Source organism: Notothenia rossii, assembly GCF_949606895.1.
Source record: "Notothenia rossii genome assembly, chromosome: 4".
NCBI lineage: Eukaryota > Metazoa > Chordata > Actinopteri > Perciformes > Nototheniidae > Notothenia > Notothenia rossii.
In genome coordinates, this window is record NC_136902.1 from 18,863,632 (window position 1) to 18,889,650 (window position 26,019).

General features: G+C 39.4%; 1 protein-coding gene across 1 annotated transcript in view; it reads right to left on the reverse strand.

The window, feature by feature from the left end:
* Positions 1–26,019, reverse strand: part of LOC307036272 (voltage-dependent calcium channel subunit alpha-2/delta-3-like) — a 112,622-nt gene that overhangs the window by 67,702 nt on the left and 18,901 nt on the right. Inside the window, exons 3-4 of the mRNA XM_079676420.1 lie at positions 25,777–25,893; positions 15,987–16,046 (exon numbers count right to left, since the gene is read on the reverse strand). Coding sequence (XP_079532546.1) covers positions 15,987–16,046; positions 25,777–25,893 — 177 coding nt within the window. The remainder of the gene's footprint in view (positions 1–15,986; positions 16,047–25,776; positions 25,894–26,019) is intronic.

The following is a 26,019-nucleotide window of genomic DNA, read 5'->3' on the forward strand; positions in this document are numbered from 1 at the left end:
GTTCCTAGTAAAGGGTCATTCTGGGATGAGAAAACAGCATAGAGCACACATTTAAAGTTCACAATATCTTATCTATTTATCACCAAATCCTGACACAAGCCCTCAGACATGTTTCATTGCCCTTCAGACTTCAGTCAACTCTTTGCTCTGTACGCCCTGAGAAACATCCCACCTTCTTTTTTTCTAGCACCAGTAACCTTCACTTGTGCGAAATGTTTCCAGGTCCTCCTGAGGAACACCATCATCGCCTCAGCCCGGTGCACAACACAGATAAAGCCATCAAATAAGCTGGCAAACGCAGTGCCTATCGATGTAATTAATCAGGCCTGATTAGGCTTATTAGCCTTTTATCAAGGGGACCACTGCCATTTCAAGGTGAAGGAGTGTAGTGTTGCATACTTTTGCCTATGTTTCACCCCCCTCATTACTCCAGTGTGGACACAAACCTGAACTATAGTTTCAACAGAAGAATGTCTGTTTTTGTGGGTGACAAAACAAGATACTCTTTAAAACAATTAGCAGGTTGGAACAGCAAAATGGTAAATGGTTATTATGAGAATTGATAGAAAAACCCATGGAAACTTTAATACAGTGCCAGTCAGTATTGCAAAAGGTTTCCTCACTCAGCATGTAGATACATTAGAACAAGACATTAGTATTCAAATCATTTTGGGGTCTTGACCCAGCAATTGTGAAAATCAAAACTACATTTACCTTTACAATGTTTGTGATTTTTTTTTAAGTACGGTAAAAGAACGGAATACAAATTAGTTGACTCTGACAATAACTTTTTTACGTGACAAACACTAGACTTTTATTCACAAGGTGACCAGAATCAATACTGCAAATGAACGCTAATATTTGTCTGTATCAGGCTAAATCTTTAAAAAGGGTACTTTTTTTATAACAAGTTTGCCATGTTACATTAACTCCAAGAGAATAATATAATATTAATATTATAATCATTTGTCAGCATTGTGTTCATTTTGCCTAAAGTCTAAAGTATTTTTTGTGTTGTTCTTGTTAGATTGAGAAGCACCTTGCACCGAGATCAAAAAGCTGTCGCCACGAGCATAAGAGAGTGTCAGTGACATAAAATGCAGTGAGGTTGCAGGAATGACGACCTTTGGGCGTACAGAAACGTTGGCACAGTTTGTTAATTTAAAGAAGTGCTTACGTTTCCTATTTACCCATCTCTTGCATCCTCTGCACCTGACCTTTCTACCCCTGGCAAGTGCTTCTTTGTTCCCTGCCAAAGAGAATCAGGCGTCCAGAGCTAGCCTTGATTACACCTGATTATCACCTTCACAACTTCCAGCTCTCTCAGCATGTCGTTCTCCAGTCCAAAGAAATGCAAACAAATCACACATGCAAATAATACAACAAAATCAACAACGTACCTTCAACTGAAAGTGTGCCCTTTAGCAATGGTGGAATATAACTTACTACAACTCAAGTGAACAAGGGATGAGCGTGAATACAATTTTCAAAGTTGAAGACAAGTTGTTTGCAGATATTCACATAAATCTAACTGGACTACAGCATACATGGCCCCATTGGGTCTTCAATGTGTTCCCTTTTCAGCCATTGTCTCGTTCGTACATGTTCTATCATTCTCTCTCACTCCCTCTTTCTCTCCCTCCCAACCTGATTTATCCATTTCCGTTTCTGGCGGGGCCTTTTTCCTTCTGCCCATTGTTCACTGGCTCAATGCAATCCTCATCAAGCTCCTCACCCCCCTCCATCTCTTCCAGGTTACAACTCGAATCTGTCTCTCCAGCATGCAGCCCTCATTGGCAAGTCTGGCTATAATCAGCTATATCTGTGAGACCATTGTTGCAATTGCCAAATTGTCTCGGTCTACTCAACACATTCTATCTGTCTCTCCCATCTTGCTGGCTGTGGTTTGTCTTTCCTCTATGTCTGTGTGATAGATGGAATAGGAAAATTATGAATCTCTATTCCTAAATAAAAGCAATTTCCCAACAACTTTTACTCTTTTTGTACAATTTCAGTCACCAAGAAGCTAAGTTGATTTGCAGAAATATGTAAAAAATATATATACATGTGTACATTGGGCATATATTAGCAGACACAAATGGTAACCGTGCAACACACACACACACACACACACACACACACACACACACACACACACACACACACACACACACACACACACACACACACACACACACACACACACACACACACACACACACACACACATACACACACACACACACACACACACACACACACACACACACACACACACACACACACACACACACACACACACACACCAAGTCTTATAATGGCAGTAACAACTTTGTCTCAAGATTCGAGATAGAAATAAGGCCTACTTGTTCTAACGCTATGCCCTATGTAGGTGTCTTGAAAGACAGGCAAAGAGAAAGATACGAGAAAATGCGACAGCAAGAATTAGCTGTTAAAAGTATAAAAAGAGAATAAAAGGTCAACTAAAATGACTAAAATAAACAACTGTTAATGAGTCTGCTTATAGACCTTTTTTAATTCAAAACATGTGGGCTTTAATTTTAATCAGGTATTTGAGTTTCAATAATGTGGGAGTGAGTGTGGGTGTCTGAATGGAAGCAGGGGCAAACCATGGTGTGTGTGTGTGTGTGTGTGTGTGTGTGTGTGTGTGTGTGTGTGTGTGTGTGTGTGTGTGTGTGTGTGTATGTGTGTGTGTGTGTGTGTGTGTGTGTGTGTGTGTGTGTGTGTGTGTGTGTGTGTGTGTGTGTGTGTGTGTGTGTGTGTGTGTGTGTGTGTGTGTTTGCGTGCGTGCGTGTGTGCGTGTCCAAGAGTGGTTGTATGTGTTGACTAAGTCAATTATGCCATTTCAGCAGTACAGTGAAGGAGTGCCCAGTGCCACTAATGCAGTCCCTGATCATGGTGTTAACAACCTGATCTTTAACGTTGCAGTGCATTACGCTGAGAGATCGCACATGTTCCATCAGCACCCACTCACTCAGTGTGGTGCAGACAGAGACGAAGAGGACGAGGGCGGGTTACTGCAGGAAAACATGGAGCATATTTCAGGTCCCTGCTTCAAAACATGAGCCCCAAAAAAATGTAACGCCAAAAAGTGAATTGCAGATTGCTGCATTCACATTGATGTGAAAGCACCATTCACTAAAAGTGATACATTAATTCATGAATCATTTGATTATTTTCTCTTGTTCTGATTTCTTGCATTTCTTTGGGTTATTCTTCTTTTTTTATTCACTTCTTTTTGTAATTTGACATCTATAAAATGGAATCCACATAAGTAAAAAGGAAAGGAAAAAACAAATGAACTGTCTCAGTAATCCTTTAGCTTTCATTTGCTATTTCCAGTTCAACATATACAGTATAAAGATGTGCAGCCTTTCTTTGTCATGAAAACAACATTTATTTTAGTTAAACATTTGTTGAAAAAAACCTACAGGAAATGTATCTCACTGTTTTCTGTCGACTGGTCAGAATCTTTTTATGATTGCTGAGACTTGGCCAGGAAGGCACACTCTGAAGTTTCACTTTAAATGCTGCCATTTTCCCGCAATCATTGAGTTTAGTGGCTATTTCAAGCTAGTGCACAATTTCAGTTTGTTTATCTTTCTGTTTGCCACTGGTGCCGTAGTCATGAAACATCCTAGTACACATTATTATTATTAAGTCTAAGAAAATACATTTTCCTTTGAAATACAGGGACTCTAAAGAGGCTTATTAGATTAGATTCAAACCAACAGTGCTACTTATATAGAATGGCACTTGTCAATAACTTTGAAAATGAGGTGCATGGTTATCACTCATATGCAGGTAAATGTAATCTACTGTGCAAGTAGGCTATCTTGAAGGAAACTTGTAATGTCTGTCAATGTATTCAACAGAGACTAAACAGGGTTATTGATTGCACCTACCAATTACACTGTCAATTAATTTATTGTTGCCTGTTACAAATACCTTGGTATCTTGCTTGATGACTGTCTCTCTTTTAAACTTCATGTCAATAACCTGCTTAAAAAACTGAGGGTTAGGCTAGGTTTCTTTTTCAGGAATAAGTCCTGTTTCTCACTTGAGGCCAGGAAAAGGCTAGTCACTGTGACCTTTTTACCTGTGCTGGACTATGGTGATCTGCTGTATATGAATGCACCTGCCAACTACCTGAGCAAACTAGATGCTGCGTATCATAGTGCTCTGAGATTTGTCACAAACTGTAAAGCACTTACTCATCACTGTACATTGTATACCAAGGCAGGTTTACCATCACTCACTGTACGGAGGCTCAGTCACTGGTACACTTTTATCTATAAAGCTATGTTGGGCAAACTCCCGTATTATATCTGTTCATTGATAAAGCAGAAAGTTGCAAGCAGCTATTGTCTGCGATCACAGGATATAGTCTTGTTAGATGTGCCAAGAGGACTGTCTTAGGTAAGACAGCTTTTATGTGCGCAGCTCCACTTGCTTGGAACAGTCTACAGGCAAAATTGAAATTGAGCATTTTTATTTCTCTGAATGTATTTAAGGCATGTCTAAATGAAATGCTTTCTGACACTCTGGGTATTTGTAAATGTTGAATATGTAAATATGTTATCCTCTGTTGTTTGTATGTTGTTTTTATGTTTCATGTGGAACTAAATGATGCAGGTCTCCCTTGTAAATGAGATCGATGATCTCAAGGGACCAATCTGTCTAAATAAAGGTTTGAAATGAAATGAAAAAATTGTTAATCAACCAATTCCACCTTCTTTAAATAATTTGTAACTCTAAGATCAGGGTCACCAAACCTCCTCGATAAGGGAGGAGGTCAAACTTTCTGTATCTTCACTGCTCTGAGATGCTCTTCAACCTTTCAATTATCACTCCTAGGCCAGGTCTCCTCACTAGATAGTTAGGAGTTCACCTAGACTGTTAAAATGCTCGGCACATGGAGTGTAGCTAATTTATTGTATCCTTCTTTCAAAGGTCCCATGTCATGCTTTTCCGGTTATTACCCGTCCCCTTGTGTGTTATGAAGGATTTTATGCATGTAAACGGTCTGCAGAGTCAAAACCTTCAAAGTACACCCTGTAGCGAGTACAACTCTAACTCAGAAAATACCTTCCCAAAACGTTTTCTTACTCAATATCAAGCCACACTTATTTTTTTTACTTCTGCTGTGAGTTTGTGTGTGCTCAGGATGAGTTTGGCTGTGTTTCGCGGTGTATCGCTAAACAAGGAAACCACACCTCCACGGAGCTCAGCGCGATTCACAACGTCCCGACCAATCAGAGCACACTGTGCTCACAGGGAGGGTGGGGGCTGGAGCTACTGGAGCTACAACGAGCCGTTAAAGGCAGAGAGTGAAATTCAGTGAATACACGTAGTTTACAGAGATGCTGTATGAGAAACCAATGTGAGTTTGGAAAATTGCACAATATAAATCTATTCTAGTAGACCTCAACTATTATGATCAGTGGAAATGGCCATGACATGGGACCTTTAAGTATCTGTGTATTAAAAAAGTAAAACCAGAATTAGGAAAAACCAACAAAGGTTCCAGTGACCATTTGCACCTTAGCATACTACATGAAACTTGTCATTAGGTATGTAAATGTGTGACCAACATGCCTACATTCAAAAAACACTCCTGTTGATTCTGATAAATACTCTTTTTTCAAAGTGATTCAACAGCCTTGAGGGGAAGAGAGAGGAAGTGAGACAGATTGGAGACCTCGTGTGAAGCGGGGGTTTACCGTGGCACTCCACCCTCTGGTGTTCACTTTTAACTCTCATCTCCACTTTGGCTCTCCTCTTTTTATTCAACCATCTCCCCACTCACTTTCGACACGGTCGGGAACGGGAAGACACCATCCCAGAGTGTGGAAATGAGACTGTAAAACAACCAGGGGGCACGGATAAAAGTAATCATAGAGTAAACAAGACTGCAGAAGGAGTAAATACCTTGGAGGAAAGGTCAAATAAGGGTTCATAAGCTGTTTTTAAATCCCTCTTAATGCATCTTGAACTTTTTGCTCACTCACTCTGAACTGCATCATCCATGTGATGCTATATTGCCGGTTGGTGCTTGAAAACAGTTCTGTTCCAGTTTTGAGTGTGTGGTGAGGTGTGGTGAACAATGATCAATGCAGAATTTCATTTTAAATACTAAAAGTAATACTGTTAATACTATTACTGAGGGAAAATGGGGAATTGTTGAATAAAATAAACAGCAATTATGTGCAAGGAATTCATAATTCATTTAAAAACTGTTTATTTATTTCTTCAAACTTTCTCAACACTGAGTTGTGAAGAGACACTCCTCAAAGAGTCACATAAGTCATGTCAGGAAAGACATACATTGCCTGTTCCTACCTGACCTTTTAGTTTTCCTTCCAAAGCTTCTGTGTGATTTATGTAAAAGTAAACTGACTGTTTGCTCTGATTGTTATCTGCGTGATGCACAAGGTGGCACCATAACTGTTTGATGCTTACATGTTGTTGTCTCCCCACACTGGTTTCTGAAAGTGTATTTGGCATAAATCAATAAATGTTTATTTATATAGCCCAATATCACAAATGTTACATTTGTCTCAGTGAACTTCACAGTTTGTACAGAATATCAATATGACACCCTCTGTCCTTGGACCCTCACATCGTACAAGGAAAAACTTCCAAAGAAACCCCACAGTTAGTGGGAAAATGGAAGAAATCTCGGGGAGAGCAACAGAGGATGGATCCCTCTCCCAGGACGGACAGGCGTGCAATAGATGCCGTAAATCATAGAAGTGTTGTTTTCAAACACCTTACTTTAGTACATACAAATTGCTTTGGTTAAATAAAATAAAAAGCAACTGGGGACATTATATGGGAATGTGTTTCTCTTCCATAGCTTAGAGCAGTGGTTCCCAAAGTGTGGGGTGCGCCAGGACCACAGATGCGTCCAGACCAGGAGGAAAAATGGTTATTAAAAAAATAAAAAAAGATCAAAAAAATAAAAAATCATAATTTGAAAAATTATAGATTCGAAAAAAATATGATGCAGTACTATTACGTCTGGGTCTCTGTGTTTCATTAAAGCTCGGCTCTGTGTCAAACGAGCCATTTTGTGTGTGTGCGCGAGAGAGAGAGAGCGCACCGGTACCGGAGATCGTTGTTGTTAGCTTCTGGTGCTAGCGAGCTACGCTAACGGATATAAGGAGTTGTTTCAACAACAAAGTGGAGGAGAGTCCTCTCCTGTCAGACTGAGAGACTCAGTGAAATAAATTACTCTCTGAGTGTTATCTCAGTGGGTCTCAAACGTTTGGTCAGCATGAATGTAAACAATTATTTCCGAGGCACATGTTTATATGATCATTATAGTAATAACAAAATAAGAGAATAAATTAAAAACAGGTATGAAATACTATATGAGAGTAAAAAAAGAATAAAGTTTAAAAGGGTGATTTATAAAATATCCATAAAGAAAAAGTTAATCTGTTTACAGTTCTGTTTCATATGGGTGTTGAGAGATGTATCCATAGATCTCTTCATTTTGCTCTCAAAGTGCACCAGATTGATGCTTTTAACTTTAATATTTAAAAATAAATCTTCCCAGGGGAGCATCCCCCCGGACCCCCCTATGTGAGGTCTACACACCACCTAAAAAAATAGCACTTGACCCTTGCTTACACCTATATGCCGTGAGCTGATTATCGAGCCTTCATTGTAACAGTCGCGGGTACACTGTATATATGCGTGGGGAATGTTGCAGTAGAACATTCCACTGTAGCGACCGGTACATTCATGGGAAACCCTAAATGTTTGAGCACCGTCTATGAAACGTCAAGCTACCCCACAGCACCCCCAAAAGAAATCTCTGGCGCTGCCACTGAGCCTGACTACTAGTGTTGGGGGGGCCCGACTTTTTTTTTTCTCCAAAGGGGGGGCCTGACAGAAAAAGTTTGGGAACCACTGGCTTAGAGTAATAATATAGCTCTTTCTTTTGAAACGGATCACTTCTATCACATAGTTGTTCCAGGGGCTACAAATATCACCTATCTCAGGGAACCTTATTAAACCCTTTTCTTGGATATTTTAGACAAAATGACTTTGAACTGCTTTGTTTCTCGAGTTGTCTCGAGTTTAAAAATTCTGATCTTGGTCCGCTGGATAGTTCAGTAGTTAGAGTTTGCGGCCCATTTGCTTTTTTCCGCTGTCAAGAATGACAATTTGACTCCCGAGCCTGCGGAAGTATTAGGCAATGTCGTCCAAGCTGTCCCCCCCTTTCAAAACTGTATTTTGGAGGCACTCTTCGGCCCAAGTTATATGATTAAAAAAAAAGAAATCTGATCTTCGCATCACTGGCCATGCATATCTACGTAACAGTGAGGACACTCTGAAACACGAATAGCAAATTGGCAAATCAACAAGCATGTGGCCACCTCTGTGCACTGAGTGGTAATACCCTAGACAGGGGAGTATGGGGGAAAAAAGAGACCGAAAAAAGAAAGATCAAGCACTTCTCTCCCAATGCTCTCTTCAGGCTGGGGCTACATTTTTAGTCAACATCAGGCTTGGCAATTGGTTGTTTGTCTCCAACCTCCAAGGGAGAATTTCATTGGCTGCAGAGGGCATGGGAGACTGCTCTCTGCTTTCCTATTTACAGTACATGAGCAGTGCGGGTAAAAGAGCAAGGGAGGAAAATCGCAGCAGATTAACGTGCCAATTTCACATGAAGGCAGAAGAGCTCTGGAAAGGATAGATAAGGAAATTCCTATCAAGCCGCTGCCAGCCAAATATGTATCCAATGGCAAAAAAACACAAACATTTTATAATAAACCCCCCGAATAGTGATGGAGGAGGTTTCACCCTACAGCGTGGATGTGGTATTTTTAGCACAGCTGGTGATAATTACCATCTATTCACCATGTTCTGCAGTAAAAGGCACTATAAGAAATACCACCTTCAAAGCTGTAGAAAAACACACACCTACACAGGTGAACACATGCATGTAAATAGCTAAAAACAACTAAATAATGCTCAACCATTTCATTTTATTTTCAGGCAACTCAAAGAACAATTAGCAATGAAAAATGAATGGATGTGACATTATGTGCAAAGAGGTGCTGAAAAACCCTGCTTGACTTTGTATAAACACCAAAGCAGCTTCAACAATGGAAGCAGAACCATAGCCAGGCAAAGACAATGAGCTGTGTTTACTATGACGACAACAAGTGACAGAAATAAGGAGGAAGAGAATATTGAACAAGTCAAGAGTGGATGATAGCACACCATAAGTGCAAAGTATTTAACTGAGCATTGAAGAATTAGTGTTTAGGTGGAGATTGTAGACGTGGGTGGTGTATGTTGTGTAATAATGATACGATGCTGGCAAGTGGTGTATGAATATAATAAAACAATAATAATTGTCAGAATATAACTAAATGTACACTGTACACACAGTATGCATTAGGTTAACAAACACCTGTCCTATAAGGTCATTTGAATGTTTTGCTCTCTATAACCAAATCTGTCCTCCTGCTTTTAAATTATCTCTGCAATGTAATTAAATTGCATCATACATCCATGCATCTGCCATTACATTAATGTCGGATTAAAGTTAATTGTATTACTGTAGTGACACGCCATGCCAACAATCATCTGGCATATACGTTATAATTGTCATTATCATGTTCATCTTTGTCCTCCATCGCTTTCTCCTTCCTCGTTCTCTTTCCCTTTCTATTTACACTCATGGTATACTACACAGGTAATATATATTATTTTATAGATATATTCTGGCTTGATAACGGCATTTCAGCTTGTCCTCGACATTGTACAATTCTACATGACACTATAGGTACTCTACCAGTCATTAAAGCTGAAACAAAGGGACACTCCCTTCGCTGGATCGACTCATCTCCGCCAAGTAATTACTGGCATAAAGCATCAGTGTGAGACCACACAGTGTTACTGCTCCTCAAGCAGCATATGAAAACACAAAGGCACAGACACAACACAAGTATCCACAACACAAGTGACACACACATCAAGATGCACACACATCTCCACAATAAAATGCAAACAAACAGAGTTCTGATCTGTGAAAGCAGTTTGGTTCACATGCATCGACAACAACACACATGTAAAGTTAAGATTAATAAAAGTATACAGCACACACTCACATTTACAACCTGTACAGGGAAACATTTATGATGTACTCCACTTGCATGCGTGTTTGAACAGCTTCTCTAAATCGATGTGTTCAGTTTGATGAGGGTGCGTACTGCAGTGAATGTCTGTTGAGAGTTTCCTCACTGTCCAATGAGGAGCAGGTGGTACTCTTACTGGACCAACAGGAGATGGTTATTGGCTAATGAACATACAAACACAGGAAGAAAAATACATCTTTTGATTAAATATAACCATTTTGTTTACTGACTGATCTCCTGGTGTATGTGTTGATTCAGCTGGTGATATACTTATTTTCCATAATGATGTTCAAACCAGATTGTACTTGTGCGATTCTAGTGGTTGCATTACACTTTTTATGGCCATCCTTTTGAGGGAGAGCATTGCAAACAGTTTGATTAAGATATGTCTGAATGGTTTGCATTATGGTCTAAATGTGGAACCCTTATTTTTCACTGCAAAGTTCTCTTGACAGAGGAATCTTTGTATCCAGCTTAAACTCTATGTTAAGAACAGCAGCTTATTTATTTTCTTACATCAAACACCACTAAAGCCGCAGTATCTCATTGTGACGTTGCGTTATCTGTAAGCCTGCAGCTAATGATTATTATCAATTAATCTCCCAATTATTTTCTTAATAAATTGATTCAACATTTAATAACAGTGTATTCTCATTATCGATTGGAGTTTATTCTTGAAAATGTGTGAAACAATTCATTTACAATCAAAATATTTGCTGAATAATCATACGTTGATTAACACCATCTTAAACAAATAGGTTCACACCAAGTCTTGCTCCTCTCAGAAGCATTTTTAACGTGCTAAGTTGTGGGATATGCCTTAAAACAGGGAATAAATGTGTTAAGCAGAGGGAAAGATAAAGAGCTGGACAGTTAGTGGTTACATTTAGTAATTGATCCACTTAAATGGTCTATGACGGAAAATAAAACCACCGGGCATTCACTGTAATGCTTTAAAGAGCTGACAGAGTAAACACATACCAACCACCACGGGCACAGACACACACACATAACGCTAGCCACACTTTATAAGTAGTTTAGCAGAAAACACTCCCAAGTCAGCTTACCATCACATTTCCTCTTTAAAACTCAAGTTTCTGCACTTGCTCCTCCTACTTTTATAAACTCTGTTTTGAGATGTGCACGATGCGTTGCAAACCCAGGCAAAAAGACGCAAATGCACCCTCTCCCTCTCTCCTTCACACACATGCACACAAACACACACTCACACACAGACACACACACTACAAAGCTGCACTCTAAAAATTAAAGCTGCTCAAATGGATTTGAAGCAGAATCATGAGAGCAGAGGCTGGGTTTGAGGCTATGTATGCAGATATGATTAGCTGAATTCATTCGCCCAAGTCTGCAGAAATTAGTCTGGAACTCCCAGTAAGTAGTTTACATGTTTTAGAGTTTTTTTGTAGGAATATAACAATGATATAATACAATTTATAATTTAGGGTTTATGTTTCAAACTCTAAAATGTGTTCTCAAACAGTAATGTTCAGCTTTAAAACTTAAGATTCATTTCTTTACATATGGCAAAATACTGTATGTAAGATGCATCCCACAAACAATTTAGTGTTTAGAAATGACTATCATACATAGACACAATCATGAGCAGAATATATGTTTTTCTGAGACTGATGATTTAAACATCAAACTCCTGAATTAACCTAATCTAAATGGGAGGAGTAGAAGGTACTGTAACTGAATGATTAAATAATTACAACAAATAATAATGGTAATAGGCATTCAATTTCAATCAAATAACTTTTATTTTTCAATAATTAATATAGAGAACAGGCCTAAAGAAATTAGGGCATTTTGAATATAAGCAACTTGTGAACTTCTCCTAAAAGCAATGACGATACTAGTAGCAATACACAACCAAACTAAAGAAACTAAAATATGTTGGACCAGCTTTTGTCAATTGAAAAATGGAAGCTATGACCAGAGGAAAGTTCTGTACAAAAGCTAGTGAACCCCGACCCTAATTCACGATAGCTCACATCCAGAACGTAAGGTCAACTTACTTGGAGAAAACCAACCCAGTCTCACAAAAAAACGTGTAATAACTACGTTGGTCCACAACGTAGGACGTAGTATTTCTACAAAAACGCCTCTGAAATTGTAGGATCCCTACGTTTTTTTTTACCATTCATTCCAATGGCTGGCGTTTATGCCACGTGATCTTAAAATTTCTCCCTGCAGAAAAAAAAACATGGCCGAACTTAGTTTTATTCTCGGTGGAAAATGCCTATTTTAAAGTTAGTTTGGCCATTAAAATGCGTTTTGATGTCATTTGATGCGAGAAATATGAGTTGTTATTTCAGATGATGTGTGCAGTGGATGTACATGATCTTCAGTTTGCTAGTTATTACGAAGATTACTTCAGGAAATTGTGTCTATACAACGTTTTCATTGTTACCAAGATGGTTGCTAGGGACGCTGCTATCGATATTATTTCTTTTATGTGGTGTAACTGTTTAATGGTGTTATCTTTATTGCTACCCCCTTCCCCGTCAACGTATAGTGTTGGTCCACAGCGCAAACGTATTAGTTTAACAAAATCTGCATCTAAAATTGTGGCATAGATAGCCTACGTTATTTCCCCCTGTGCAATTCCAGTCTCACATCGTCATTAACAAATACCGGAAACAGACCGAAAACATTTTTTTAAAATAAAATAATACTTTATTCCGAGTGTGCTTGCTTTTCTCTTTGAAAGTCATCACATAACGGCATTGTAATACACGATTCGGCTGCATTAAATATTACATATCTGCCGTAGTTCTCTATTTATAGAGCCCTGATGAGAAGACTTCTAGACAAACATGACGTGGATCATAAATATATCAGCAATTAATCAACATCTTACATTTCTTTTCCCACAATACGTCTCCATGCAGTATCAACACTAATTTGGCTGACTTTTATATTTGATCCAATTTGTAGATAGGCTGTATTTACACCATAAAGGTGCACAGCTGATAGAAAGGGACACCTGGTGGTTAAAGCATGTTTTGAATTTCATTATTTTTAATATTAGATATTAGGATCCCTATAAAGTATATTCATTACTCGTTATTCTCAACTAATAGTTAATTAAAGACTGTATATAATAACTATTTTGCTCATCCCTTTCAAGATTTCAAGATTTTCTAAGGTTTATTGACATATCGTATACACAAACGGTGTAGTTATGCAATGAATGAAAAACTTGGGTCGCAGGTTCCTCAATAGTGCATTACAAGACATCTATCAATATTTGTGCATATCTCCAGCAATGTTAACTATGTTGAAGCACTTATTTTTAACTGATATTATACATATGTATTATACTCTTATAAGATGTATGTAGATATTTCATCTCCGGCCTTGTCAGGTATTGAACAATCAATAAATAAAGAACACAGAATTATTAAATATAAAACACAGAACCTGTGTGATTATACTAAATGATTTAAAAATAAACACCACTGCATATTTACAACTGTTACACATGCTGATGTAACGCAAATGTTTCCAACTTGGGATAAAGTATATCTTATCTTAAGATGATCGATGGCTACTGCCATATTTACAAAATCTGCCTCTGAACCTTGACAAGTGCATGTTTCAGGCTTATCAATTAACAACAGGAGGGGTCACAAACATAAGACCAGCTGTTAAATAAAGCTCTTCTGACCTTAGCTGGCATGTGGGTATATATTAATGCTGCCCATTATGGGCACAAGCAATTTTCACCCATTTATTAATTATACGTTTTAAATTGGAGTGTTTCCTATCCCCTAAACCTCCAGGGATGTACACAGTTTAATACTGGCAACTTCTTATTATGGGAAATACGAAAACGTCTTTTAAAACGACATCTCCCAGTAGAGACGTGCCATAGATAGAGAACATGTTGCGAAACACAATAGCCAGCATTTGTAGTTCTGGGGACGGGGTGGAGGAGGGGGGGACGCGGTGAACCCGTTCAAATCCAGTTTTGGACAGTCTGCCGTGGTTCCATCCCATTTCAAGTGCTGTTCGACGCTCGGCGTAACCCTCGGAGCACACTCTCCAATCACAGAGCTTGAGGACTATCACAGGGTTTGTCAAGCGAAGCGGAGAGAATACTTACTGCCGGGTGTAATATTCTCTAAAGCAAATGAGCTGCTCCGACCCTCGGTCCTAACGGACTCCAACTTGTGTTTATTAATCAAACAAATAAATAAACACAAGGATAATTATGTGTTATTGTTGAGTAAATGGAGAATTGCACAGGGGAAAATAACGTGTCTATGCCACAATTCTAGATGCGGATGTTGTTCAACTAATACGTTTGCGCTGTGGACCAACGCTATACATTGACGGGGAAGGGGGTAGCAATAAAGATAACACCATTAAACAGTTACACCAGATAACAGAAATAATATCGATAGCAGCGTCCCTAGCAACCACCTTGGTAACAATGAAAACGTTGTATAGACACAATTTCCTGAAGTAATCTTCGTTATAACTAGCAAACTAAAGATCATGTACATCCACTGCACACATCATCTGAAATAACAACTCATATGTATCGCATCAAATGACATCAAAACGCATTTTAATGGCCAAACTAACCTTATAATAGGCATTTTCCACCGAGAATAAAACGAAGTTCGGCCATGTTTTTCTTTTCTGCAGGGAGAAAGTTGAAGATCATGTGACATAAACGCCAGCCATTGGAATGAATAGTGAAAAAAAACGTAGGGATCCTACAATTTCAGAGGCGTTTTTGTAGAAATACCAGGTCCCAAGTTGAGGACCATTACATGTTTTTTTATGAGACTGGGTTGAGAAAACCATGGAAACAGTTTTTGGCACCTTGCATTTCCAATATCTTTTTGATACACACTGACAAAGCATGCCAGACCCAAAGTGCACCAAAGCATTGAACACAGAGCAATAGCCACACAAGTTGATTTTAACATTACAACGTTTATTTCGGATATGTGCAAAATTATGAAATGGCTTGCAGTACTCTGCACTAATTGAAATCCAGATACGATTCTCTAAATTACAAAGAGCGAGGCCTACTTCTCAGGATCTTGACCACATGACTTTTGTGATTCATGTATGGCTTTAAAACAACTCCTCGTGATCTCCTCATAAGCTCTCAGTCATTCTAATTAGTTTTCTACCCCCTGCATGCATACACATCTCTTGATGTGATGACTTTCATGAGAAACCTTTCTAATTAGTCTATTAGCAAGATGTCGTGTCTCACTTTTCTATGTGTTGTTTTGCCTAGATTGTAACATAATTAAACTAGAGCGACCCATAAATCCACAGAAAATGATCGCTTGTTGGGATTTTCGTTTGTTCAATTATTTAAAAAAAGTCTTGTTTATATAATCGTCTTTATTTGCATGTTTGTTTGTTTGTCAGTTTTGGTGTGGGACTGTGAAAACCTGATAGGGTGTTTGCAGTAGACCGAGACGTATGCTGCCAAAAATGATTATAGAGAGAAGTGGACAAATACACTTTTAAAAGAGAAAACACTGTTAAGCTTAGTGAAGCGAAACAGACTGCAGAACACGATTCCTAATGCCTTTTCTCGCTGTCTCTCCTCTGTTCTGTTACAGAGGGCCTTTTTATTCTCTGAACCCTTTCTCTCACTGGGGTCCGATCACAGAAGCTCTGGCTTGTCAAGGATGCATTTGAACATGATTTTGTTATTAGCTTACAAGAACAGGGAATGAACCCATCCATTGTAATAATATTGATGTGGTCAGATTATACTGGAGATGTGGATATATTTAAACATACCTGTAGGTCTGGATCCTCTTCATGCTGTAGGTGGGCTTCCTCTGCTGCCTCTACCAGTCTCTACAGGAGGGGGGGGGGAGAAAAAACATGGTGTGAAAAAGAGAAACAGCTACATAAAATTAGCTTTACCACTGGCTGTATAAGTACCCCTTAGCACTAGAACAACTCTGCAAGCCCTAAGAACACACAACCACACACACATACATATATATATACAGATAACGGACAGACATTTGGCCATCTCGTGGAATGAGGCTATTTCCTTAAATGGTTTAGCATTAGAGGAAATTACTGCCTGGGGTCCTTAGACAGTACTACAAAAAACTACATCACCACTTCATGCTGTTTTACACATCCACACACACTCTCTTAAATAAATGGAACTGGTATCCTGACAATGGGCCGATTTATTCAATTAAATTATGTTTGTATTCAACATATATTATCTACTAGAGTTCTAGAAAGGCAACTAACAGTTTGCTTGTTTATAAAACAGCCAGAAGCAGGTTTCTCGGTTTTTCTGTCATCAGCACAGGTGAGCAAAATTAAAGGCACAATGTAGTGTTTCTAATTGATTTCAACACTCGTGAATATGGGTATGCACGTTCAACACAAGAAAAAGCTATACACAACAGATAAATATACATGTAGGTGCATACACTGAAGTACATACACATTTCTGCCTCAGCTATATCCCAATATATACTGTACCTATATATACATGTCTGCATTCAAATATGCTAAGATGTTTGTTCAGGGACAAAGCTACTGCTAAAGCAATATCTTCTTCTTATTATGTATTTTAAAGTCATGTATCTAAGACCAGAAAGCAATACTGTGAGGAGTGGACTGAGGGGGTGATGAGTCATTTGCTATTAGGGTGCAGGGCATGGCTCTGTCATGTTTGAGAGATTGGAGGTAGGGAGGCAGATGATTTTCGAGGCATGATGTGTGCTGGAGATGGATGACATGGTAAAGAAGCACAAGAGCATGGGTTCAATCATGTGAAGAAAAAAAATGTGTTTGTAAAGCAACACCAGAAGGTGAGGGGCAACAGAGAGAGTTTGCTGGGGTCGTTTATGGTGTATTGAATCAAAATTAGTTAATTGTCTATAATGAGTCATTGAAATTTAGTGTTTTTGAGCTGGTCAACTGTCTTGACAAGGAAAGAAGTATGATTTGATATACTGTTGGATGTGTTTAATGTGCTTCAAACTGTTTATTTAGCTTGTCATTTTTCAGTTTGAGGTAGTTTTCTGTGCAAAAAGAGGCTTAAAAAGCTGTAACAGAGGTATTGACACTGAGGATGCAACATAAAAGTATGTAAAGAACTTATGTGACCATGGTTGAGGTGAAGAAACAATACCATTTTTTGTAAAAAAGGTGTACAGCAGGGGTCTCAAACCCAAGGCCCGGGGGCCAAATCTGGCCTGCGACTTCATTTTATGTGGCCCCGCAAGAGCTTTCATAGAATATAATACGTTTATTATACGGTTACATGCCACTTTACAGAAGCAGGTTGCCCATAAACTACATGTCCTACAATGCATCTCATTTTGTGACATGCGCACTGGAGAGACTTGTAATTATTTGCCCTGGACTTCTGCTTTCAGACGTAGTTAATTACTAAGTTATTATCCTATCCGATAATAATCCAATTCAGAGGCAATAATGTAATATAATACATTATTTTATATATATATTATATATTTATATAGTTACAACCGGTCCTTTGATTGCAACCTTTATGCGAATGTGGCCCGCGATGAAGTTGAGTTTGACACCCCTGGTATAAAGGAAGGGACTGAGGACAACAGCATCGAGGAGCTCTGGTGTTGGTTTTGCTACTTGACGATGTAACCGGTTTAACTCTGAGGAAATCGTACTGAATAAAGAAAAGTCTAAAATAATAATGCTTGGCATATATCAGCAATTCAAACAGGCTAAAGGGAAAAGCCTGGTGGAAGGTTATTGTGTAACAGCTTCTCACATACACACACAGGCACTCCGTTCTATTTCCTACTGTGATTTGCATGGTATGTTCTCATAGCAAGTAATTTCCCTCATTCACAGCTGGCCCTGATGTCTATGAGTTCTGGTAATTCACTTCCATTTCGCATTTCCATTCAAATGGCTTTACCCGTAAAAGTACTGCAATCAGCCCGGCTTATTTCAGCTGAGCCTTGTGTGTGTGTGTGTGTGTGTGTGTGTGCGTGCGTGCGTGCGTGCGTGCGTGCGTGCGTGCGTGCGTGCGTGCGTGCGTGTGTGTGTGTGTGTGTGTGTGTGTGTGTGTGTGTGTGTGTGTGTGTGTGTGTGTGTGTGTGTGTGTGTGTGTGTGTGTGTGTGTGTGTGTGTGTGTGTGTGTGTGTGTGTGTGTGTGTGTGTGTGTGTGTGTGTGTGCAGACAGGCTGTTTTGGGAAGTGAACGCCGTAATCTAGATCCTGGCCAATCATTTTCTTCACCATAGCAACACACCTGGCCATTGCATATCATTGCATATCATTCTATGCTTGGCTCAATTCGGCTATCAATTCATGGATACATTCTGATTGCCTCCTGGTCTGATAAGAGAACAGCAGAAGACACAGTTAAGGCCTCTGTGTCCTCGCTGGCCTGGACTTCTTAGATCTTTTTTTAAATCAAAAAGAAATGTCTTGCCTGTGTGAAAGCACGTGTAAATCAGGCATTGAAAGGCACCAGAAATACCTGAGGAAGGTGCATCTGCTTGAAATCCACAACAAAGCATGCACTCAGAACAAACACAGATAAGGATGGTGGAATAAAGGGAGGATGAGAGAGGAATGAGAGAATAACATTCTCTAAAGGTCTGCACACTTAGCCCCACACTCTCAGCGAAATGTCAGGCGCTGCCTGCGAAGCTAGTGTCGATTAAAACACACTTTTCAGCATTTGTGAGTGGTTGATGGTGTGTGTTTAAAATGTTTTTCTCAGCTGGCACCTGTTAAGATATTAGCCTTTTGACCAATTTTGCCTACAGGCGTGTTTGAAAATGTCAATCATTGAATGTGAGAGTAGGTATATCAATGTGTGAATGATGAAATCTAAATGAATTTTATGTGTGTGTGTGCATCCATATGCAGATGTGCAATGGCCTGAAAAAAGCGCCTCATTATGGAATGTTTCATTTAGCTCTCCTGTGATTGAGTCTATTAATCTACCATATGTGTACATAGGAGAAACACCTAGCGTTAACAATCACACAACATTACCTCTACATCACACGTCCCATGTTAATGTAATCTCTAGTGAACATTTAAGCACTTGATTCCCACCTTTGAAGGATCTATTCTGGCACATTATCCGAGTAGTATAACTAACCATGCAGGAAGACAGGAGTGAAAGCTCTAGGGTAAAAATAACTTGCATAGTAGCAGGGAGTTTTTCAATTGGAAAAACAGATTAGAGATAAGTATGTACTACTCACTCCTGTGAATTTCAATTCCAGCCTATCACCAGGATGAACACTCCAGGTGGTGCGTTTGTCTTTGTGTGTATGTTATGTTGTGGTGGGCGTACGCTGATGTGTGTGCTGTCTATCTGCATGTGTTTTTGTGTGTCTAGCATATATTTAAATTAGCCTGCCATGTCTTTTATCTCAATAGGTGGTCCTGCCAAAGTGTATGATGCAGTAAAAAGAGGGAGGAAATTACTTTTTCTTTTCTCAAGTCACTCTGTCAAGACTGGGGCTTGGTATGAGATGACAGCAATAATTAAACTGGCACAGTCAGAGAGACAGGCCCTGTTGTCTCCCTGAAAACACACGCTCTTACACAAACATGCACATTCACAAGCCTTCACTTCAGCTGACAGGATAAAAGCCTCACACAGAGCTAACAAGACTTGCTGGGGCAACTGGATTAGATTTGTTAGCGATAGTAGAAAGGTCTGGCATCTCTCTACCTGATTACCGATCCCTGATGGTTTCCTCAGCTCAAACCTGATTAGACCAGATCGGACTGGTCTACTTTGGATCAGACTCAATTTGTTATTTTATTTACTCTGGCTCGTTTCATTTGTGGATTTTGTCTTTTAATCAAACCACAGCATCAAAATGTGTTTTTGGAGTTCACAAGTTCTCATCCCTCCCCCCCAGTGCTTTGACAGCACTTTATATGATACTTTTAAGCTGTCAGGTTGGCGGAGGTGAAGAAACACAGAAAATGATGGCCTTTAAAAATAAATTACAACAACAAGATCATTTATAAATTCAGCTCTGAGTAATATTGCTTGACAAACAGTTATTTAATCTGATTTGGGTCCCTGTTTGAGACAGAATCGTATTTTCTCTGACCACTTTTGGCCTGACTTTTTGGAGCCGGGAAAAAAATCGCACTTTCCCAATGTTCTTCCGGATCCTTCCGTGTTGAAGTCAAAGGGATGACTTGCCCCTGTATTAAACCTATTTTCCGTTTCTATTTTTTTTATATTTCCTCCTGTCTCCTTTCGCCCGCCCATTCAATTTCTCTGACATTTGGACTCAGTACCTAACCCTTTCATTATCTGACATCCTAAGATTATGATTTTCCTGACAAAGGTTTCAGCTTGTTTACACTTTCAAAAGTTCATAAACGATCCCCTTCATTTAGCTGTCAACGTGATTGGCCTATTGTTTTTGTGTCGTACTTGCTGTTTGGTATCCTGACGTATGAAGCCATTGACCTTAACAAATTCCTATCCATTATGAATGCAACACTAGAGCCGTGAAAGTTGGCGAAAGCTGTCATAGAGAGCTGAGGTATGCTAACAACCGCTGGCAGAGAAGCAGAGGAGGGGTGGACGGTGGGTCACATGCATTATTGACTGGTAGAGGAAGTCTTAGACTTTTTTAAAGCAGTGCATTAAGCCTTGCCTCTGCAAATTCCCTCCACCAAGAGGAGGGGAAGGCAGTGGCCTGAATCTGAATGTTCTCCTGAGGTAGCAGAGAACAAGACCACAGTCAACTCCAGTTCTAAATAAACTTGCATAAAAACATTCCCAGAGATGCTGTGTGCTGTTGGTTCAGCATGCATTTGTAATTAACTCCTTATTTTATTATACAACTATCTTTAGGGAAACATTTACCAGAGTTGATATGTCATGCACAATTCTCAGCGACCCAAATAAATCCGCTTTGCCTGCATGCCACCTTTCACCTCTAAATGTCTCTAAATGTTTGAAGCTTTAACTACAGTATGGCTAGAATATATGCCCAATTTATATAAAATATGCTACCCTTTTTCTCTTGAATAATTTGGCATGCTTCTGCTTGGCCAGATGTATAGGTGTTCCTCTGTTGCAAGAGGAAATGCTAACTAAGCCTTGGCCTACTGAATCAGGGCATGTCCTGTGGGTCTTGGTTCTGCCAGGGGCCTGATCCGTGGAGGCCTGAGCTGTGTTGAGCAGGATTGGATCAGGTCAGCCCATCAATAACACTGGGGACAGCAATTAATATTGTCAAACCAGCCAGAGAAGAGTTGCAGCATCAACAAAATGGAAAAGTGCTCTGTCACACTTTACCTCCTCTGTTTTGCACATTGAGATTGGGTACAAGCCAAGTAGTCAAAACATAGTGGAAAGATGGATACAAAGGGAAAGACTGAGAGAGGGGGGGTAGTGTGCTTTGATATATCAAGTCCCAATAATCAATACTTGACAGGTTCTCAGCAGTTCTGCTGACCCAAAGTGAATATAAAGGGAGTATGAAGTGCTTAACCCACACTTTTATTTCATGCCTCGACTGAACTTTTTATCTCTTTTTTTATATTTACCTTTCCTCATCTTGCTTTCATCATCCCCCATTTCATCACTGTAGAAAACAATCTCATCTCTCTTACTTCTTGGTGACAGGAATACAACCAGCGACAAGGCAGAGGCAGCCAGTACATGTCACGAAGCCTCTTCATTAGTAGCCATCAGTCTTAACAGACCCTCACACACACACACACACACACACACACACACACACACACACACACACACACACACACACACACACACACACACACACACACACACACACACACACACACACACACACACACACACACACACACACACACACACACACACACACACACACACACACACGCACGTGGCAATAATATGAGACTGAGGACAGCTAGGGAAATGAGGGTAGCCGTCCTGTCAGCTCAGTGTGACAGTGTGGTATGTCACGGAGGAGGACAAGACTGCAGAGCTAAACCACACCGTTATAATCCTGATCAGAACTACCGACAAACGTGGACAATTCCTTGATCAGCAAGTTCAGCTCTTATATATTGTATAAATGACAAAGGAATCAAAACGTGTATTTGGAGTAACATCAAGGTTGTTCTGTTCAACAAAATAGTCATAATGTCACAAAGAAAAATTACTTGGTCAATAACCTTTGTCACGTACTCGGAAAGAAAACTGCAATATTACCATTACCAGAAAAGAAGAAAAAGCTTAAATAAGACCCAAGTCTTAACTAATCAGCATTGCTGAAATGCTGAATTTATGTTTAAAATTCCTTGTATATGTCAGCAAATGAAAATTACATTTCATAGAAGGTTTTGCCGGCAGAGAAATTCCATTTAAAGTCCTTTGTGTGCCTTTTATTTCTAACATACACCCATGCAGACTTCCCCTGTACTACACTGGTAATCATGTTGAGGCCTACAGAGGCGTAGCTGCCACAGGTAAATGATATCAGCAGGTACAAAGCATGCAGAGGCCGAATGCCATTACAGGAGAAACAGCCCTAGCAGCAAGGCATCCACTCTGCTTTGAAGTGCATTTGTCACATGAAACACAGGCGTGCTTGACTTCAAAGAGGACATTACAATAGCTTCATGCCTTTCAACTTCGATAACAACATGTTCACTATTTCTTTTAAACGTCTGCCGTTTCCACAATTTCCAGCCTGAAGACAAGCTTTTTGGAGGAGAGATTGAAAGAGGAGAGGAGAGGAACTGATGTCTGCCAGAAAATGATAAAATACCAACATCTCAGGAACTGATAAAGGTTATAGTAATCAAAAGAGTAACAATGGCGAGCTGAGATGTTTGCTGAGCCCAGGAATAAACACTTTAATACACAAACATGTCGATTAAAGCTACTAACAAGGACACACACACAATGCCCGTTGAATGTACATGTTTACTTTAAAACATTGTTTCATTGGCTAATCAATTCATCATATAAAATGTTTTTCGGCCATATCCTTTTTCTCTCTTCAGATGAGAAGCTAAACACAGGAATTAAAGCACAAAACGTCTCTCACCTAAACATTTAGATATTTTTTTTAAACACATCAACTACTATGCACACATACATAAACAGGTGAACCTTTTTACAGCAAAGGCTGCTGTCTCTCAGCAGGTGGTGTCACGCGATAAAAAGGTGGAATCGACGGAGAGATAAAACCACGTTGACGGACAGGGGAGAGCGCCTGAACGGAAATTGAATCGCTGAAGCGCAACATATACTTTGGCAAAAGGAGAGAGATCAGAAGAGGCGGAGCAGAGAAGGGAGACAGACAAAGGAGCAAAGGGTGCTTAAGGAGAGCAGCGAGACCGCGCACACTAAGATAGATGGATGAGAGTTTGGGAAATAAAAGCAGAGATAAATTGAAGAATGATGAAGAGAAAGATGGAAAATGACTCATGGACACTTTGTTCGCCTATGTTCTCGAGTGACAATTCATCACAAGGTCAACTGTCAGCCTTGAGGAAGAGAAAGTTGGAGGAAGTGGACTCATGAAAGCAGAGGACCAGGGGGTTCAATTCTCCACAGATCTCGGCATGGAGCCTCTTTTTGACTTTGACATTTTTCTTCTTACAGTAAACACAATGTACAACATTATTTTGTGTTACAGCTGATTTGTATTCCATATTTTATTTTTCTATTTCATTCCATTGCAATGTAAATATTGTTATATTTTACTATATATGTTGTATTATTTTAAATATCATTCTAGTTCTCTACCTGTGTTTTTAATTCTTGTTTTTATGCACCATGACACCAAGTCAAATGCCTCGTACATGTAAACCTACCTGGTAATAAACCTGTTTCTGATTCTGATTCCTCCTGTTCCTCCCACAGCTTTCATTTGTCTTTACTCAAGCCTAATTCCATCAACTCTGTGACCAGTGTACCATCTTATCTTCTCAGTAACCTCCATAACCTTTACTTCACATACACACACACTACCCCTCAGATATGTACAATGATCAGGCTTCTTGGGGAAGTAGCTTTATAGAAGCAATTAGCCAACTGAGTCCTCATATCTCCGGGGATTGATCACAGTCATGACGAGATGGCAAACACAAAAAAGTGTCGTGCGATTGAATATATCTAATCTCTATATAATAGTATTAGAATGGGATAAATATTCTTGAAATGCCAGGCTTCTATATGTGCTCAGTGACGACTTTTGTACAGTATATGTGGACGGGAGGAAGTGAACGCTTTTAAGGGGAATGTTATCATGAGACTGCAACAACTATGGTCCTGTAATCTCAGTGGTCAGAGGCACGATACACAAGAGATAATAACACTAGCATAAATAAAATTAAAGCAAGGAAATGGTTTGTCACTTTCTATGCCCCTCTCTCTCTCCTCCCTCAGATGGTATCCTTAGACCAGACTCTCAGAGAAAAAATCCAATTTCTGTTAACATCACCATGTTGTCCTGATAAGATCTATCACCTGGAGCCCAAGCTGAGGCCAGAAAGGCAGAGCACCGTGGACACATCCCTACCTGCACCTGGCCCACACACACACACACACACACACATGCAAACATGTTCAAACTAAAGTGTGTTCAAGCACACTGACAACCTTGGTGGATAAAACATTGTGATCTTTTAAGATAACACGCTAAATTAATACAAAAAAATTAATGAAAGTAGGGCTTCCCTAATCTGAAGTTAAAGTACAAATAAGTATGAAGAGTATAAATCATGGTTTAGGTACTCATTATGTAGAGTGGTTTCTTTCATGGTAATTTTTTTCACATAATTATTGGATTTAAATATTTGATGGATGCATTATGTGTTGGCAGTTCAATTACAATTAAATTATACTTACATTTGATATAAATGCATATTTGATAAGCAGATCATATGTCTGCTTGTAAAATATTAATCTTTAAGGTATTTGTTGACTGCAACTATCAAATAAATAAAGTGGATTAAAAAGTAAACAATAAAAACATTATTTTACAGAAGTTTTTAGCTTTAGTTTAGAGTTTGGTCTTCAAGTGGCCTCTTAGATACTGATGTTTGGTCAGAGCAGATCAATACAGTGACACAGACACTGATTGGTAGCTCACAGCCTCTCTCTGTCTGTCACCTCTTCCACAGCACCAGTTCTTTCACATATCTCTCTCTCACATACACACAGAAAACGCAAGAGGTGTCTGATTTCACTGCGGCAATGTGACACTACAGCACTTCTTCAGACGAGGGTCAGCAGAGTGAAATAAATGCTTTACCAAGTCATTTCACCGAGTTCAGTCGAGTTACTTTTGCACTCTCAGCGTCTCTGGGAATATATTTACTTATACAACCTAACATCTCTATACTTACTTTGAGTTGTATTTATGTGGTTATTTTAATGTTTGTGTACTGAAGTAGATGTCAAATGGAGATGGTTCGGAATACAATTAAGTAAATATTTTCAAGGACATGTTGACCTTTCTCTGTGCTTTTATGGGAAAGGATTTGAATTAGAAATATTTTTGCTGAATTCTAAGGAATCTTAAGCAGTAGTCTGATGATGGATGACTATTCAGGTAGATAAATACCTTCATTGCCTCGGCTTTCTTGTGAAACATCTCCTCCATGTCGTCTGCCAGCCTCTTCACCAGCCGCAGCCCATCAATCTCGTCCACCCGTACGGCCCGCTCAAACTCCTTGTATTTCTGAAAGGAAAACACACATTCATGTTATCAGGTTATAAGTACCAATGCATCAACACACTTAACAATTTGTTTTTCATTCCAATACACAAAGGTGAGCTTATAGCATGGACATCCCAGTGTGAGCTC